Source organism: Hyaena hyaena, unplaced genomic scaffold, assembly GCF_003009895.1.
Source record: "Hyaena hyaena isolate Hyena2069 unplaced genomic scaffold, ASM300989v1 scaffold_335, whole genome shotgun sequence".
NCBI lineage: Eukaryota > Metazoa > Chordata > Mammalia > Carnivora > Hyaenidae > Hyaena > Hyaena hyaena.
In genome coordinates this window covers 815,086-834,419 of record NW_024080968.1, presented here as the reverse complement: position 1 = coordinate 834,419, position 19,334 = coordinate 815,086, and the positions used below count along the sequence as shown (strand labels likewise).

At 50.8% G+C, this 19,334-nt stretch overlaps 1 protein-coding gene across 3 annotated transcripts in view; it reads left to right on the top strand.

Moving 5' to 3' along the window:
• Positions 1-19,334, top strand: part of SLC13A3 (solute carrier family 13 member 3) — a 75,693-nt gene that overhangs the window by 46,836 nt on the left and 9,523 nt on the right. For all 3 annotated transcript variants that reach the window (XM_039249385.1, XM_039249384.1, XM_039249386.1), the window contains 4 exons: positions 2,165-2,260; positions 3,129-3,233; positions 7,391-7,488; positions 12,821-12,933. In XM_039249385.1, the coding sequence (XP_039105316.1) occupies positions 2,165-2,260; positions 3,129-3,233; positions 7,391-7,488; positions 12,821-12,933 (412 nt within the window). The remainder of the gene's footprint in view (positions 1-2,164; positions 2,261-3,128; positions 3,234-7,390; positions 7,489-12,820; positions 12,934-19,334) is intronic.

The following is a 19,334-nucleotide window of genomic DNA, read 5'->3' as shown; positions in this document are numbered from 1 at the left end:
AGCAAGGCTCTGATCATGGTGTTCCTTGACCCATGTGCTCTCCAGAACAACTCATAGCAGAGACGCAGGTTTCCAAGCCCACATTCTCCTGGAGAAGCATGTCCTGACTTTGAACTCAGATGGACCAGAGTTCAAACCACCCTTCCATGAGATCTTGAGCAATTTTGTAACCTCCCTGAGCTTTTCATTTCTTCACTTGTGGATTAAGGCTAAAAATGAGCTAAAGCAAAAGTAAAGGTTGGATGAAGGAGGGTGTGTCGACTGCCCAGGACTGAGCCTCAAATAGAGCCCTTTTCTCCAGTCCACTTGTTTGAATCTAACAAGCATCTGCGGAACTCGGCCACAAGAGGCTGTGATGGAGGAAGTGCAGTGTTCAGTGACAGGTGTTTCTGGGTAACAGAGAAGTCTCAGGCCAATGACATGACAACATCCTCACTCAGCAAATATCTGCTTAGTACCTACTACGCGCCCACCACTGTTGCAGGTATTGAGTGTGTAGCGGTAGGCAAGGCAGAGACCATCCCTGCCCCTGGGGGCTGGTGCGCCAGGTGGGGCAGACGACAGGGAGCAGCCAAATGCAGCAGGAATGCCAGTCCTAAGTGCCGTGAAGGAAGAGACAGCGAGATATGGAGGTGAGCCCTGGAGGGCTCACACCGAACTGGGAGGTCAGGAGAGCCTCCTTGGGGAAAGGACTTCTTTTTTTTAATGTTGTTTTTTTTTTTTTTATTTTTGAGAGAGAAAGAGATAGAGACAAAGCATGAGCAGGGGAGGAACAGAGAGAGGGGGAGACACAGAATCCAAAGCAGGCTTCAGGCTGTGAGCTGTCAGCACAGAGCCCGACATGGGGCTTGAACCCACTGACAGGAGATTGTGACCTGAGCCGAAGTCGGACGCTTACCCGACTGAACCACCCAGATGCCTAAGAAAAAATTTATGTAGGTGAATTTCTCAATCCTTCTCATGTGGCTCCTGAATTTTCAATTACAGTTAGAAAGATTTTCCCACTATAGAGGTTGTTAAAAAAAAAAAAAAAGAAAAGAAAAAAACCAAACATATTTTTATTTAGTTTTCTAGGGTTTTTAGTTTTTTGTTTTTTCTTATTTTACACTGAACTCTTTGACTTGTTTGGGTTTATCCTTAGGGTGCAATGAAGGTTCCAAGTACATTTTTGTTCCCAGTGGCCACCCAGATGTCCGCTGTTCATTCACTGACCCACAAAAGTTTTAAAATTTGATAAAGTCTGATTTATTTATCTTTGCTTGCTTGAGCTTTTGGCGTTATATCTAAGAAATAGTTGCCTAATCGAAGGCCAGAAAAGTTTCCCCCTGTGTTTTCTTCTAAGAAGTTTATATATCTAGCTCTTATATTTAGGTCTGATCCATTTTGAGTTAGGTTTTTTTTTTTTAATTTTTTAATGTTTTTTAAAATTTATTTCTGAGAGAGAGAGAGAGAGACAGTGTGAGCAGGGGAGGGTCAGAGAGAGAGGGAGGCACAGAATCTGAAACAGGCTCCAGACTCTGAGCTGGCTGTCAGCACAGAGCCCGACGCGGGGCTCGAACCCACGAACCGTGAGATCATGCCCTGAGCCGAAGTCAGACGCTCAACCGACTGAGCCACCTAGGCGCCCCGAGTTAATTTTTTTACACACGCTGTGAGTTGAGGTCCACATTTGTTCTGTCTCCTGTGGGTCTCTCCCCACCAAATGGTCATGGTGCTCTTGCCAAATGCCAATTAGGCCAGGAAGTAGGGGGTTATTTCCGCACTCCCAGTTCTATCCCGTTGATCCGTATATCTAACACCACTGACTGTATCGCCCGTCTTTTCTACACCGGTCTGAGACACCAACTCTGTCGTAGACCCAATCCCCAGTCTGTTTCTGGGCTTTCTGTTTTGTTTCATTGGTTTATTCACGTGACTGACCCCCCACAAGATTGTAAGCCTGGGAGGCCTCTGATCAGATTCACATTCTTCTAAGACCATCCAGGCTGTAGAGGGGAGAACAGATTTTGGGAAAAGGAAGAGGGAGGCAGGGAGGCCACTCGGCACAGGCTGGTCAGTCTCCAGAACAGAGGTACCGAGGCTCGGCCAGGGTGTGGCGGGGTAGTTGAGAAGCTAGTCATATGTTTGCCGTGTCTGCTCCTAACCTCCCTGCTCTCTGTCTCAGGGGCTGGAGGAAGAAGAAATCCGGGATCAAAACTGATGCAGAAAACAGGGCTCGAGCCCTGATTCGGGAGGAGTTCGAGAACCTGGGGCCCATCAAGTGCGTGGTATGGGGTTCCTGGGGTGGAGAGAGAGCCCAGCATAGACCACTTTCAGGAGAGTTACCTCCTGGCCTGACCACTGGACCCCCTAGGGGCTGAGTCCCGGGCTGGGGTGGGAGAGGGGGAGTTTCAGGACAATGGGAGCCTAGAGGAGGGTAGGAAGGTGGTTTACACAGTCAGCCTCTTGCCCTGGTGCCATGCAAACACCCTGAGTTCCAGGGAGCCCCTTGGCTTTTAGTTGGGGGGGATCTGCTGCCATTCCAGCTAAAGCACCCCTTCCCTTCCGGCATACGGGGTCCCCAACACTGCCTCGGGCAGCTACTGGGACCTTTTTGAATGCACGTTTCCCATGTGGTGAAAATGCCTAGGAGTCAGGGAGCCTGCACCCCACAGTGACTCTTTCACCAACTTCCTGTGCAGCCCGGGGCAAGGCACTAACCCACTCTGAGCCCCACTCCCCAGTCCATTGCGTAGACATGCACGTCTGACTGTTCCGCTCTTGCTCACCTATTGGCTCTTTCCTGCTTTTCTGCCTCTGCCTCTGTTTTGCTCTTTCTTTCTTGCTGATGATTCTCCTGCTCCCCCAACCTCGGGAAGTCCCCAGTGGGAATGATATAAATAGCTTGGAGGGTGGTGGTGTTTGATGCTCAGGATGGACCCTGGGAGAGTGTGGAAGCCCCTGGGCAGGAATCCCTTACACCCCAGGGTAGCCTTCCCCTCACTCTGGGGAGTGAATGATCTCCTGCAGCTTCTTGGAGGCAGGGCCTGGGCCCATCACAGCCAGCAGGCACCTGCCGAAGGCCCTCCCAATGCTGTGCTCCCCCCAAAGCCCACCATCACCGTGGCGCCTGCCTGTCTGTGCCACAGGTTTGCTGAGCAGGCCGTGTTCGCCCTTTTCTGCATGTTCGCCATCCTCCTCTTCTCGCGGGATCCGAAGTTCATCCCCGGCTGGGCCAGCTTCTTCGCCCCTGGGTGAGACTCGGGGGACCCTGGGGTGGAGAGCAGTGCCGTGGGGGGCGAGGAGGGGCCTGGGCTGGGTGTGGGCCCTTCGTCCCACGTAACTATACACAGCTCCGTCCTGTGCCCTCAAAAGACTTTAGGTTCTGATGATAAGACATTTGAAGCTCTCAAAGGAACTTTGCCTTTGGAATCAGACAAAATTGGTTCAAACGCCAGCCCGGCCACTTACAAACTACACAACCCTGAGATCACCGTTCGCTCATGCATTCACCCACTAGTTTGTTCGTTCAGTGAGTCAACATTTATTGGGCACCTGTTATGTGCCAGACATGATGCTGGCAGCGTCAGACGGGACCAAGTGGGTAGATGATCGAACCCTGCAGACTGTGTTGGGTGCCGAGGAAGAAAGAGCCAGAAGAAGCAGGGGGTGGAGGTATTGACATCATGTAGTTCTGGGCGGACGCAAAGGTTAAGAAGAGCACAGGTTAGAACCAGAGACATGCTGGGATTGTCTACTGAGAGCCTGAGGTGGGAACTAAGCGTGTCTGAAGGACCGAAAGAAGCCCGGTGTGACGCAGCTCTGATGGGCAGGGGGGAAAGTTGGCCAGACATGGCAGAAAGGGCGGGCGAGAGCCAGGTCACAGAGAGTCTCGTGGGACATGTAAAACATTTAGGTCTTTTCTGTGTGCGAGAGAGCAGTGGGAGGCTCAGTGCCTCAGTTTTGTCATCCGTAAAATGGTATTCTAATAGTGCTGTTCTCATTGGACTGCCCCAAGGATAAATGAGTTAGTGCATGTCAAATGATTAGAATGGCACATGGAAAGACCTCAATAAAATATTAGCTCTACTTATAGGGGATGGATAGAGGGGGACAGTGAGGGGCTCTAACACCCTCTGGATGATCCCCGTCATCTAGGACGGGGACAGGAAACAAAGACTCATGGGCCAAGGCTGGCCTGCCACTTGGTTTTGAATGGCTTTTACATTTTTAAATGGTTAAAAATCAAAATACAAATGATATCTGTGACACATGAAAACTATGACATTTAAACGTCGGTGTCTGCAAATAACGTTTCACTGGGACACAGCCACACCTGTTCATTTACGTGTCGTCTGCGACTGCTTTCACACTGCAGCGTCCAAGCTGAGTCGGGACAGAGACTGTGTGGCCTGCAAAGTCAAGGGTATTTACTGTGTGGCCCTTTACAGATGCCACCCCCGAGCCCTGGTCTGGGGAAAGGCCCAGACGGCACATGTACACGTGGTAGCGTTGGAAATGCAGCAATCAAGATCCATTTCGAAGTTAGAAATGGTAGCACCTGCTGCCGAGTCGGATTTGGGGACCCAAGGGAAGGAGCGTCTGTATAGGTGGTGGTTAGTTGGAGAAGAGGCCGCAGGTGGCTTCTCAAGGATTCTATCTTGAACTTGGGTTACACTTGTCATCAAGTCGAATATGTCTTTCAAATACTGCAACAGGCCGTTGGAGGCATAAGCCCAGAAGTTCAGAGGAGGTGTTGGGTTGCAGATATAAATCTGGGAGTCATCATATAAATTTGGAATTTAAGTCCATAGGAATTGATGGGCCCAGCTAGGGAAAGAGTTAGGAGCTGGGTGGAGGAGAGAAAAGGGGGAAGCAGTCAGGGGGGTAAGGTGGAAAACTTGGAGCAACCAACCAGCAAAGGCCAAGAGAGGAAGACATTGTAATGGAGAGTGAGTCAGATTCTGGTATGTCGGAACATGATTGCATAGGAAGTACCTCCTCCGGACTTGGTGAGATCTGACGATTTCCATCAGCACCATCCAGTAGAAATATAACGTGAGCCTCCTACATAATATTATATATTATGTAACTTTTCAAGTTTTAGTAGCCACATTTAAAAAGCCAGGAGAAACAATGAAATCAATTTTAGCAAGCTCTTTCACTTAAACCAGTACGTTATTTCAACATGCAATCTATACATGAAATTATTGACATAGTTTACCTTTTTTTCCATACTAAGTCTTCAAAATCTGTGTATTATAGTTGCAGCCCATCTAAGTTTGGTCAAGCATCCACTAGCCACGTGTGGCTGGTGGCTACCATTTGGATAGAGCAGCTCTACACATTAGTGTTGAAGCCTCAGACTGCCCCTTGGTGAAATGGGCGATACAAAGTTCTGACCTCGTGTGGGTTGTTATAAGGAAGAAATGATGTCATTTCATGGAGCCGAGAGGAGCCATTGTCTTATGTTTCCAAAATGTAGATGCTTTGCTATTTTTCTCAGATGAAAAATGGGTGTTGTAAACATTCCAACAACACAAAGAAAATGAAAATCACCTAAGACCCAGTCTCCAATTCCAATACACATCTTTCCTGACTTAAAAATGCCTGTCCGAGAACCGTTCTACATCTTAACCACATGGGTAGTTACAGCACCGTACACATCAGCCCAAACTCAAAAGTATACTATTCTTTAGATGGGCGCATTTGATTGCATGTTAATTATACTTCAGTAGAGCTAATTATAAAAATATATGCAAACTAGCTCAAAAGAAACGTATCGAAACAAGATTTTTTTTTAACAGAAACGTGAGTACAGTGGACATATCATTTGTGATCTGCTTTGTTTCTTTTTTGTCTAACCATAAAAGTTATGCATACTTACAAAAAATTCAAACAATGCTGAATTGAAGAAGGAAAAGTGACTCTTCAGTTCACCTCTGTAAATGAAGAGAGTATCACAATTAAAATTTGGTGTCTGTCATATCTGATATGTACACGCACTTACCCACGAGAGTGTGTACACGCAGACATGTATGTATACATATTACAAAACTGGGAGAGTACAGTAATAAGATCCTGACCTACTTCATTCTTTTTCAACGCTCCATAGTATTCTATAGAAGGAGAACATCTTAATTTATTTAATCAATTCCTTTTGGATTGTGTCTAATACTGCAAATAAAAACTTTTCATTTTATTTGCAAGATACCTTTATTGTACTTCGATGTCAATGCCTAAAGGTTGATATTATCTTATATCTTTAAAAAAATGGGCATTTCACTACAGACATGCTATTATATACACATTATTGTACACAGTTTAGTTACACGTGTCTGTACTAAAAAAATCACATGTCTTTTTTTTTTACTCTTACCCATAATGAACATCCCTCTACATAATTTGTGTATAAGAGTCCAGTTTCCCTGAGGATAAATTCCTAGAATTACAATCGTTGGATCAAGGGGCATTTACATGTATTGAAGCATGTCACCAGCTGCCCTCCAGAAGGTTAAACCGATTTATTTTCACACCCCCAGTATATGCTTTCCAGCGTCCGCATTAGATATTATCATCAGCCTTTCAAGTTCTGCCTGTTAGCAGAAAAATGATACTCCATCAGCATTTTGGTTTATATTTCTCAAATACAGTGGTAGTGGCCATCCTTTCCAGTTTCTTGGTCACTTGAATGCTCTCCAAATGTGTGGCCTAAAAGGGCTTTTGTTGGCATTTGGCTCTGTGCTTCAGAGCTTGGAGCCAGATGCCTCTGGGCTCAGGGCCTGTCTGCGGCCCGGGCCACGGCCTGGCCTCGAGCATGCTGCTGCTGCTGCTCTCTGAGCCTCAGGTTTTCTTATCTGAGATAGAAGCTGTCTGCCCCCGAGAGACCTCTGTGAGCTTGATGTGTCCCCAAGAGGCGATGTGGATCCTTGAGAGGCAGTAATTAGATTTTGCGGTGCTCTGAGGCACCCCCATCTGGTTTCCACTGGTGCGAATGGGCCGCACCTCTGAGTAGTGAGCTCCCCATCCCGGGAGGAATGCCGGCAGAAGCTGAAGACATACACAGCACACTCTCAGAGAAGCCCTGGTCACGGGACCCATAGGAATTCCTCAGATCCGGTATTCGGTGCTGCTCAGATCCGTCTTTGGCCAGGGCTCTCTTCCCGGCAGGATAAACATTGGGCTCAGCCGGCATCTGAGGATCCGGGGAGCCGTGCATAGTGGGCTTTTGCCCCACGGACAGTTGGTCCCTGCCGGGCACAGGGAAGACGGTATCCCGAGGCCTGGAACAAGGTCCCCCTCACGGCGAGCTCCCAGTTCCCTCCCACAAATCCTCAGTGGCAGATCTGCTGAACTCTGGGCCTGCTGCGATGCCCCCGGGGTCACATGCTTTGGGGCCTTGTCATTGTAGGTTTCTTTCTGATGCTGTCACTGGAGTGGCCATTGTCACCATCTTGTTCTTCTTCCCGTCCCAAAGGCCCTCTCTCAAGTGGTGGTTTGACTTGAAAGGTAAGGCGTCAAGGCTGGGGTCTCAGTGGGTTCAGTGACGGCCGAGGCTCCAAGTGTGGTAATCAGTGGCCCGGAGGCAGGGCCCACGCCTGGGACCCAAGCCCCGTCGTACTAACCTGCTTCTTCCCTTCCCTCCGAGCTGTTCCCTTGTCTGGGCGTGGGGGCTGCCGCGGGTGATGGGCCGGGGCGGGAGGTAGCAAGTGCAGCCGGTCCGGTCCAGCTGGCCGGCCGCTTTGTGCAGCCCACGAGCGAAGAACAGCTTTGACGTTTTTTAATGGTTGAAAAGAATCAAAAGAAAACTATTTCATGACACGGGAACATCACATGGACTCCAAAGTTCAGTGTCCATAAATAAAGTTTATTTCTTCAATAAGAAATTTGCGGACATTTATTCTCCTTAGTTATATACAAAGTAACCTAGATTTGGCCTCTTGGCTCACAAAACCCAAAATATTCACTTTCTGGCCCTTTTATAGGAAAACTGTGCTGCCCGCGGGCCCGAGGCTGGAGCTGTGGCTCAGTTGCCCATGGGGCAAAGCTCTCCAGCCAGGTTTCAATGGTAGGAAGTGCTAGAGATGGAGGCACGTCTACCTAACGGCATCTCGGGTCAGTTTAAAAGGACACTGAGGGGCGCCTGGGTGGTTTAGTCGGTTAAGCGTCCGACTTCCGCTTAGGTCATGATCTCACGGTTCGTGGGTTCGAGCCCCGCGTCGGGCTCTGTGCTGACTGCCAGCTCAGAGCCTGGAGCCTGTTTCAGAGTCTGTCACTCCCTCTCTCTCTGACCCTCCCCCGCTCACGCTGTCTCTCTCTCTCTCCTAGAAATAAATAAAACATTTAAAAAAAATTAAAAAAAAAAGAAAAGGACACTGAACCCTCCGAACGGGCCTTCAGATGGCCAATTTGTGACCCTGCTGGGTTGGTCCCCAGCAGGCTACCCCCTGTGACAGAGGCCACTTCACTGGGGCCAGTGGGATGAGCTCCCCACCAGGAGTCAGGAAATAGGGTCGTCATTTATTGTCTATCGTTGAAAAAATAGTAGAGTAATAGGTGGGTTAGCTCCTCTTTCGGGGGCCGGGGTCTGAGGGTGCCGCATCACGTAAGGAGCAGTAGAGAGCCGATTTCACGGGGCCCCAGAAATGGTTATAGCAACAGAGCAAACACTGGGTCCAAGGAGCCTCCACGAATCGTGGACTTTCGGACCCCGCGAACGGGCAGGATTCGTCTCTGCTCCTTTGTCTTGCTTCCCACTGGCTTTCCCCATCACCCCCTCCGGGTACCACGTGCTGACCTCTCCAGAGTTCTCCTGCTTCTGCGCTTTGGACTCTTTACAGCCTCCGCTTCTTTATAGTTCCTGCTTTTTATATAGATATATACCTTCGGCTCCCTTAGGGTGTCTCCTCCCTCGTAATGCCCACCTTTGCGGGGCGTCAACAACCACAGCTTCCTGCCTCCTCCCTCCCGGCGCACTCACGTCCCCCCTGCCTGCGCCTGCCACTGTCACTTCTGCGCACCCACTGTCCCTCCCCGCCCTGTGGATCCCCCTCCGGGAGTAAGAAGCTGGTTGGTGTGGCTTGTTCTTGCTCGGGCAGCTCTCCCGCGGGGCCACTGCTTGGCTCCTAGGTAGCTGGCCGGCCTGTGAACTGGCTGCCCTTGATCCAGCCCCATCCAGGGCTCTGTCACCTGGGGTGGGGGGGGGTTGCTGGAAAAGCCCAGAGCTTCCTGTCAGCGGGGGCTGTGGGGAGGGCACTGGGGCATTGGGATGTGGGTGTCTGGTATCCCAGCTCTGCTACTGGTTTGCTGGGTCACCTGAGTAAGTTCCTAGGATGCCTGGGCCTTCCTTTTCTTTCTTCCTTTTTTTTTTTTTTCTTTTTTCAAAATTTTTAAAATGTTTATTTATTTTTGAGAGAGAGAGAGATGAAGAGAGAATGGGAGTGGGGGAGGGGCAGAGAGAGAGAGAGAGAGCGAGACACAGAATCCAAAGCAGGCTCCAGCCTCTGAGCTGTCAGCACAGAGCCCAGTGCGGGGCTCAAACTCATGGACTTGGAGATCATGACTCGAGCCGAAGTTGAACACTCAACCAACTCAGCCACCCAGGTGCCCCTGGGCCTTCCTTTTCAACTTAGAGAATGAACATGTCCCCTAGACACCTTTCACCTCTGGCTTTGGTGTCTTTCTAGAACAGGGGATGCAAACCAAATGCCCACAGGGAGGTAAACATTTTGGATGCAGCAGATCAGGGGCAGGAAAACGGATTCCATGAAACCCGGCCCTCCCTGTCCATCTTCCCTTTTGCATTTTTGAAAGAGACCAATATTGGGGCGCCTGGGTGGCTTAGTCAGTTAAGCGTCTGACTTTCGCTTAGGTCATGATCTCGCGGTTCGTGGGTTCGAGCCCCGTGTCAGGCTCTGTGCTGACTGCCAGCTCAGAGCCTGGAGCCTGTTTCAGTCTGTGACTCCCTCCCTCTGACCCTCCCCTGCTCGCGCTATCTCTCTCTCTCTCCTAGAAATAAATAAAACATTAAAAAAAAGAAAAGAAAAGAAAGAAAGAGACCAATATCTGTATCATGGGGAAAACAGCAACTGAGGATGGTCGTCAGTGGCAAGACCCTCCACATCAGGGCACTGCGGGCTCTGTGGAAACCTGGCAAGCCAGTACCTTTGAAATAAAGGGGCAGCTGTGACTCAGTTTCCACCAAGCATCACCATGCAGGAGAGCAGGACTGGTTTCCCCAGATTTGCTGACCTTTCAAGGGAAGCACAAAATTTTATGCAATGTCCCTGATTTTAAATGTCGGCAACTAATTTCAGTGGGAAAACATGGTGTGGGCCGACAGTAATCCTCAAACGCATCTGGGAGTTGGGTCTGGTCCTTGGAGGGTACTTTGGGCTGGAGTGTCCGGGGCTGCCTGCTGGGTGGGGAGAGGGGACTCCGTGAGCACTACCCGTCCTGGGGCTGCTGGTGGCCCCGTGCAGACTTGGCTGACGTGATACAGTCCAGCACTCAGGACTTCCGCGGAGCCTGAGAGAGGGGCCAGTTTCCATGGAGGGCAAGTGACTTGATCAAGGTCACATGGCTAGCTACACAGAGACAGTAGGTAGAACCCAGGCATCCGGGCCAACTGTGATTTTCTGATGATACCTGCTGTCTTCCATTCTTCCCTGGGTCGGAGTTGCCCTTGTATTTCTGACCCTTTATGGTCACTCAGCAAGTACAGATGTGATGCCTACTGTGCGCTGGGCGCTGTGCTTGTGGATGGCGATGAGGATGATGGCAGTGGTGACTTCCGTTTCCTCTCTGCCCACCAAGCTCTTCCTCCAGATATCGCATGACTCATTCCCATCACTCCACTCAGACTCCGTCTAAATGTCACCTCCCCAGAGAAGTCTTCCCTGACTACACTGTCCAGAAGAACTTCCCTCCCTTGTCACTCTCCACCTCTCTACCCTATTTTCTTGCCTTCATAAGACGTTACATATCCTAACATGGTATATTGACTGGTTTCTCACCACCTCCCTTCCTGGAATGTTAAGTTCTCCAAGGAGAGGGATTTTTTTTTTTCTGTTTTGGCTGCTTCTGAGTCCTCAGTGTCTAGAAGAGTGCTCAACACATGACACGTCCTCAATAAACATGTGTTATTGCTCGGGGCCACACCCGGAGCTGAACCCTTTGTACACGTGAGCCCATTTCCTCTCCCCAGTGGGTCTCTGAAGAGGTGCCATTGCTGCCGTTTGCAGCTGAGGACACTGAGGCTCAGAGACGTAGAGTCACTAGCCCAAATCACACAGCCGAACAGCAGAGCTAGGATTCAAATCTAGTTCAGATCGGGAGCCTGCTCCAGAGAACTCGCAGGCATAGAACGGGGCTGGGAGTGTGAGAGTCACATAGCTGGAGGCTGTGCTTTTAAGAAACAGCAGCAAGGTCATGATTGGAAGGGAAAATAACGAAGACAATCATAGAAGGTCCAGTGCAGCAGGTGGCCTCGTTTGCACTAACCACGCACCTCATTTAATCTGCATGATGTTAAACCCTTGGTCAAGGCCCACTAGACCCACCCTTTCCTCCCATGTGGGGAGGTGCCTTTGCTTTTTCAGACCTTGCCTGCCTCTTTAATGAAATTATACTTCATTGCCTAAAGGCAGAGGACTGAGTCACCCAAGATCTCCAGCTCTCGTCTTAGATAATCACAGTGTATAATTTGGAAAAGGCCAAAAAAGAAGAAACAAAATGTCAATGCTCATGTGACTCAGGAATTGTCCTGGGAAGGTGGGTGGGAACCACCATGCACGTCCTCGCGCCTCCCTGGCAGCCACCCGCACGGACAGTTTCGTTTCTAGAGTGTTCACTCTGCACCAGGCACGGGACTAAGCAAGTCACACACCATCAGCTGACGAGCATTTTGGAGTCCACGCCAGGTGCCAGGCAGCGACGCTGGGACTTGGCCGTGAACTAAACAGGACCCTCTCTGTCTCCACCAGCAGCTGAGCATTACCTCCTCAGTGTTCACGAGGGCCCCTCCAAGGGACTGTCTCCGCGCCACGTGTCAGCTGAGGAAATGGGCGCTCAGACGGGCGAGGTCACGTTCAAGGGCGTGCAGTGAGCCAACGTTCAGAAGGGTCCGTCTCCAGGCCCTTGCTCCCACCACAGGGCTGGCAAACCTCAGCCCACGGGCCAGATGCACCCCTGCCCTTTCTAAGTAGGACTTCCTGGGGACATCGCCCTGCCTGCTCGCCGATGTTCTCGTCTGTGTCTGCTCACACGCCGACCCTTTACAGAAGTTTGCTGTTCCCCGTTCTAACCAGTACATGCAGACACTGCCGCTTTTATAAAGATAAAAGTCATCCCGTAATTCCATGAACCGAGGAGACCCTTAGTTTCTCGGTTCTTGAGGTTCCTTCCACTTTTTCCCTCTCCGTACACATTCACTTACAAAAAAGAGCCTTTTCTCTTGCAGATGAGGATGAAAGCAGCACGTCTGCAGAAGAGGTTCTGGGAAATTGAAAGGATGTCTGGCATGTATAGAGTTGGGTGGGAGGGGACTGCTTCCAGAAGGTTCTCAGGCCGTGGGAGCTGTGACAATTATTTTCCATCTGAATAGAGCAGATGCCGGGCACAGTGTTCGTGGGGTTTTCCCCTAAAGCTCCAAAATCAGATGCTGGAGCCAGACTGTGGCTCCTTGGGGACCCCCCCCCGGCACCAGGGTCCCCACAAAGATAGGACTGCAGGGGACCCTGACCCTTCCTCAGGCTTAGCATCCTGAGTATGTGTCAGGCCCCCCTCTGCCCAGCGGAGACCCGTGTCCCCCCTTCAGCCTGAGTGTCTTGTCTCCACGCAGCTTCGAACACAGAGCCAGAGCCCCTGCTGACATGGAAGAAGGTCCAGGACACGGTGCCCTGGAACATCGTCCTTCTCCTGGGAGGGGGCTTCGCCATGGCCAAGGGCTGTGAGGTAAGAGCCGCAGGTGGGCTGCAGGCCTGGGGAGGGGGCGCAGGTCCTAGCCGCAGCTGCAGCCGCAGGGTCAGGGCACTGGGGCCACGCAGCTGCCCCAGATTCCTCGTTTACCAGCCTGGGGTAATCGTGGCTCCTACCTCCCAGCACCTTACTCAGTGCTGGGTGCTGTGCAAAAAAAGAGGAACAAGGTGTGATCCGGATTCTCAAAGAGCTCACGACGAGCACACTACTCCTAACTACTGCTGCTGCTGCTGCTACTATCATGGCGGGGGGGGGGGGGGGGGGGGGGGGGGGGGGGGGGGGGGNGGGGGGGGGGGGGGGGGGGGGGGGGGGGGGGGGTGTGGGGGTGTGGGGTGGCGGGGAGCTGGTTCCGCGAGCGCAGAGGAATCACACCGTCTTGGGCTCACCCCCGGCCAGGCACCGCTCCACGTGCTTTACACACATGAACTCACGTAAACTTCCCAACAAGACTCGGGGGTGGATGTCATTATCATCCCCATTCTATAGATTAAGAAACTGAGGCACAGAGAAGGAAAGTAACTTGCCTCAAGTCACACAGCTGTGTACTCAGGATTAGAATCCAGGTAGTTTGATGCCACAGCTTATGCTCTTAACCAGTGTGTTATGAATGCTAGATATCATTCATATTGATTAGTGTTATTACGAATGTCATTCTAGAGGGCTCTGGGAGCAGGGACTGTGGCGGGGGGAGCGTAGAATTTCAGGAGACGCTTGCTCTCAGAACGTGCAGGTGCCGTGTCAGCAGGCCCCACTCAGAGGAAGCGCCGGCCAGTGCTGTCTCATCAAACACTCACCCTGACCCTAGGGGCGAGATAATAGTTGTATCCCCATTTTACAGGCAGGAAAACCGAGGCATGGAAAAATTAAGCAACTTTCTTAAGGTCACACAATTGCATTCTGCACAAAAGGGAGGGTTCCAACTCCAGTCAGTCCCCCTTCAGAGTCCCTCCTCCTAATGGCTCGTTTTGAAGAACTCCCAAGAACGGGTTTTGCTTCAAGCACTTTGCAAATAAGGACTCCGTTAACCTTCATCAACGCCACTGAAGTAGATGCGATTGCTTGTCCCCATTTCATAGATGAGGCAACAGAGGTAACACGAGGCTAAACAGCTAGCCTGTGTCTGTGCACCCAGGAGATTTTTGGAGCCGGGATTTGAACCCCCAGCTCATGTGCTGGGTCCCACCCCACCCCTAAATCTCTCCTTGTAAGCTGAGGCATTTAAAACCACAACCAGTTAAGGGCTGATCTGAAATTAAGATGAAGGAAACCTGAAATTGCCTCTCTGATTGCTTTCTTTCTTTTTTTTTTTAATGTTTTATTTATTATTGAGAGAAAGAGAGAGACAGAGTGTGAGCAGGGGAGGGGCAGAGAGAGAGGGAGACACAGAATCTGAAGCAGGGTCCAGGCTCTGAGCTGTCAGCACAGACCCCGATGCGGGGCTTGAACTCATGAACCTCGAGATCATGACCTGAGTGTAAGTCGGACGCCTAACCGACTGAGCTACCCAGGCGCCCCCCCCCTTTTTGTTTCTTAATGTTTTATTTGCTTTCTTTCTTTAATTCAATCTTAATTTTCAGTTTCAAACAGTGATTCGATCTATGACATCCATAAGGTATACACTAGTAAGAAGCCTCAGCTTGAGAATCCAAGTATCTGGATTCCAATCCCAGCTCTTCCACTCCGTGCTGCTGCACTTTGGGCAAGTTTCTAAACCTCTCTGGGCACCATCCATCTATGAATTGGATGACAGTGCGTACTGTCTGGGGTTGTTGGAAGCATGAACTACCCCGGAGCTCTCTCTGAATCCCCGTTCCATGGCTGTGGTGGGCTGTGCTCCAGGGAGCAGACTCCGAGATGGAGATGAGTGAGCAGGGGTATTAGCTTGTGCCCTCAGGGTGCCCCCCCACCCCGTGGAAAGGGGAGGAAGGAAGCAGGAGAGGGCAGGGGGATGCACAACTGTGAGGCAGACCCCACAGGGAGCACGGAGCTGAGCTGGCCCCTCAGAGACGCGCCGATTGGTCCGAGATGGCCAGGCCATATCCCGGCATCCCTCCGTCAGTCCGCGCCCGTGAGCGTGACCTTGGGCAAGACGACTCCTCGGCCTCAGCCAGCCCCTCAGGGGATGACGGTGAAGGCGGCTTCAGCTCGCTGTCCCTGTGCTGGGGCAATGGGGCCTCCGGAGTCCGGAGTGCTAAACCATCACACCGTGGCACCCACAAGGCTGACGGTCAGCTGAGTGGCATATTCAGGTTCTTCTTTTTATGGCACATATTTTTATTTTACCCATTTTCCCCCAACAAATAACACGCACAAATACAATAGTATAGACTCCAAAAGGAGCAAATGGACGGTTGAGCAAAAGTACTGTTTTTGTCTCCAATGTAGGAATCTTGAGGACCAGAGAGGTTAATTGACTGATCCGAGGTAACACAGCTTGTGGGTAGCATAGCTGGGATTTGAACTCCTGTCTTGACTTTTCTCACTGCCTCATTACTGCCTCCTACTGGGGAATGCATCAGGGAAGGCTTCCTGGAGGAAGTGGCAAGTCATCCGGGTCCTGAAGAGGCCATGCAATGCAATGGGAAAAAGCAAGGGCTGTCACACCAGACTGTCTGGGGTGGAGATGCTGGTCTTGGACCTCAGCTGTGTGTTTCAGTTTCCTCATCTGTAGAATGGGAATAATAATGGGGCCATGCCACAGACCTGTTACAATTATTAAATGGGTCGATGCCTGTGGAGAACTTAAAACACAGCCAACACAGTTGGTTATGATCGTTGAATGTGGGGGGAAAGGGGAAACAGAGTCAGGGGTTTCACAGAGGTTCTTGCCTGAGCAGCTCGGTGGAAATGGTGCCATTTACCGAGGGGACGTGAACCTTGCCTGACCCTGAGGTCATCTCTGCCCCAGAGGCTTCTCTGAGCTTGGGATGTGCTGGGAAAAGTCCCGGCTCCCAGTGGGGGCTGGGCTGTGGGGCCGCTGGCCGCGCTGGGAGGTCAGTCTGGCTCCTGGCTCGGCCCGGGGCAGCCGCTGGCCTTTCTGTTCAACAAGGCCTTTGTGTGGCAACCTCCCGTGTCCTCCATCCCCAGCCGGTACCATCCCCTGCCAGGCCAGCGCGGCCTCTGCCCCAGGAGGGACCGCAGCGCTCATGGCACACCCTGCTTCCTGGCCCCTGCCCTGTGCCCTCTCCAGGCCACAGCCAGGCCTCCTGGGCTTACAGGTCCTCCGATGGGGTCCAGGGTGAGCCTGGGTCAGAAGGGCTGGATGCAGACCCCAGCGCTTGCTTTGAGCCTGAGCAACTCACTTAAACCTGCTTAGTGTCCTTACTGCACTTTTCTGCTGTAAAACTGCCCACGACTCCCCATTTTTATTTAGACGCTAGTCTGAAGGTTTCTTCGGCCTACACACAGAGCCCAGCACGGCCCGGCGCCCCCCTGCCTCCCCGCCGTCGGCTCCTACCTCTCCCCCCTGATTGGCTTCCCTCCAATCCCGCTGGCCCCTTCATGTTCCTCAGCAACGCTAGACTCATTTACACCCCTGGACCTTTGCACCTGCTTTCTTTCTGCCTAATGCTCTTCCCTGAGATTCCTGAGTCCTGGTCCTTTGGGTAATTTCCAAGGTCACCAATTCAGATCCCACCCCCCACCCCGCCGGTACTCCATCTAAAGCAGTCTCCCTATTATCAACCCACCTATTTCCTTCCCATCCCCTTCCCCCAAATTATCCTGTTCATGTGTTGGTTGCTGTCTCTCTTACTAGAATGTAAGCGCCATGAGGGCAGGGATCAGATATGTCTTATTCGCTACTGTCCTGGCATCTAGAAGAGTCCTGGTACATAACATGCTCAATACATATTTGTTGGACATGACCCGTAAGACGGGCTGCTTTGAGCACTGCTGATGTGATGTGTGAAAAGTGCTGGAAAGTGCACAGGGCTGATGCATACTAGGTGCTAAAACCAGGGCCGCCTTCAACCTTAGTACTTTCATTGTGAATACAGTTTTACTAGCTCATGGATTGAAAAATTGGTCTTCTTCTGGCACCTTTAAGCGTATCTCATTTAATCTCCATCAAAATAAACATATCTACAAATATATTGAGGTTATAGGAGCTTGAGAGTAAGTCAGAATGGAGCAAACCCTGTGGGCAGACAGCGGTGCATATATTCTCCCTGGCCCTCGTTTTCTGCTGGAGAGTCACCTTGATGATGATGATGATTGTGATGATGGTGATGGTGATGGTTATTGTGATGATGGTGATGGTGGTGATGGTGATGGTGGTGATAGTGATGATGGTGATGATGGTGGTGATGGTGATGGTGATGATGGTGGTGATGATGGTGATGGTGGTGATGATGGTGGTGATGGTGGTGATGATGGTGATGATGGTGATGATGATGATGATGGTGATGGTGATGGTGATGATGGTGGTGATGATGGTGAAGATGGTGATGATGGTGATGGTGATGGTGGTGATGGTGGTGATGATGGTGGTGATGATGGTGATGGTGGTGGTGATGGTGATGGTGATGATGGTGGTGATGGTGGTGATGGTGGTGATGATGGTGGTAATGGTGGTAATGATGGTGATGATGATGGTGATGGTGATGATGATGGTGATGATGGTGATGGTGGTGATGATGGTGAAGATGGTGATGGTGATGGTGGTGATGGTGGTGATGATGGTGATGATGGTGGTGATGATGGTGGTGATTATGATGATAATGATGATGATGACCGGCACTATCATTTTATTGAAGTTAGCGCTAGGGTCTAAGCTCAAAATCCCAACCCTAGGGCAAATTATTTCACTTACTCAGGCAAATTACCACCTCTGTGAGCCTCAGTGTCTTTAGCCATAAAATGGAGATAATTATGCCACTTACCTCAAGAAGCTACTATGGGAATTGAATGAGATAATATTAGTCAAGCCTTTAGAAGAGTGCCTGACGCAGAGCACACTCCATGTTAAGTGCTTGTTAAGTTAGATAAGTAGTAACAAATCACATCCAGTGCTTACTATGTAGAGGAACTGTGTTGTGCATGGCTGTCTAATCCTTACCACAAGTCCTTGAAAAGAGCAAGGAACAGAGATGTTCATCATTGTGCCTGATGTCACCCGGCTTGTAAGCAGTACAGTGGTCTGAATGTTCACAGCTGTGCATGTAGGCTTCTCGTCTTCCTTTCCTTGAGTCAAGCTCACTGGTTCTCTCTTAGGAATTATTACGCAGAGTCCTATTCACACAGCTGAGCCTCGTGTGTTTTAGGAGGCTCTTAAAGATTGTCAAGTCTCTCCCTTCCCGTCCTGCAACATGGCCTCAGGCACCTCTTGACATCTTTGGAGGCCATAAGGAACACAGTTTGACAACCACTGCACTGGGCAATTTCTGAGTGTTTCCCCTTGTGACCTGAAGCTACTAATGACAGCTGGCATGTGTCAGGCACTCACCAGGTACCCAGGCATTCTCCAAGCGCCTTGTAGATTAGCTCCTTTCCTCCCCACAGTCACCTTCTGGGACAGGCACTGTTATACCCTCATTTACAGATTTTTTTTAAAAATTAAGGCACAGAGAGGTTGAGTTGCTTGCCTGGGACAACACAGCTAGGAAGGGATAAGGTGGGGAACAAGCTCAGTGTGATTCCAGAGCTCTTTCTCCTCATCCTCTGGCCGTACAGCCTCCAACCTTGTTTGTTGCATGATGCCCCCCTGGAATGGAACACCATGGGGCTGCGTGTTTCCAAGGAAACAGAGCTTCGATGCTTAAGGGATTGGGGAAAGGCAAGTGAAGCCCTTTGGAGTCCCCAAGAGAACCCCAGACAGCAGGGGGTCCTGTCGCGGAACCTCCCGGCTGCAGAAACTGAGCCAAGGGCCCCTACGAGCTGGGACCTTGGCCGGAAGCCCGCCACCCAGAGGCCCAGACACTGGGAAGCTTTGGGCTTCTCATTCATCCAAGTCATTAATATTCCCTCTCTCCAGCCTCTCTCCCCGAAATCGCACACACAGCCATCAGTCTCCTAGGAGTGGCCTCTGGGAAAAACCAGTGGCCCCATTTTTTCCTTGCAGGATTCCGCGGGCCAGGAGACGGCTAGGGCCTTGACTCTGCCACTCGCCGTGATTTCTAGGCTATCAAACAGTGCCGAGGTACAGATGTAAAAGAAGTGTGTTAATTTTACAGTCTCTTCTAGAGAAAAATATCTTTAAGCATTTATTATTTGTTCCTTGAAGATAACTTTTAAGTCAAATTCTGGGGACAAGAATTTTATTTAGTATTTTATTTATGAAAAGACATGGGGCGCCTGGGTGGCTCAGTCTCTTAAAGCGTCCAGCTTCGGCTCAGGACATGATCTCGTGGTTCATGAGTTCAAGCCCCGTGTTGGGC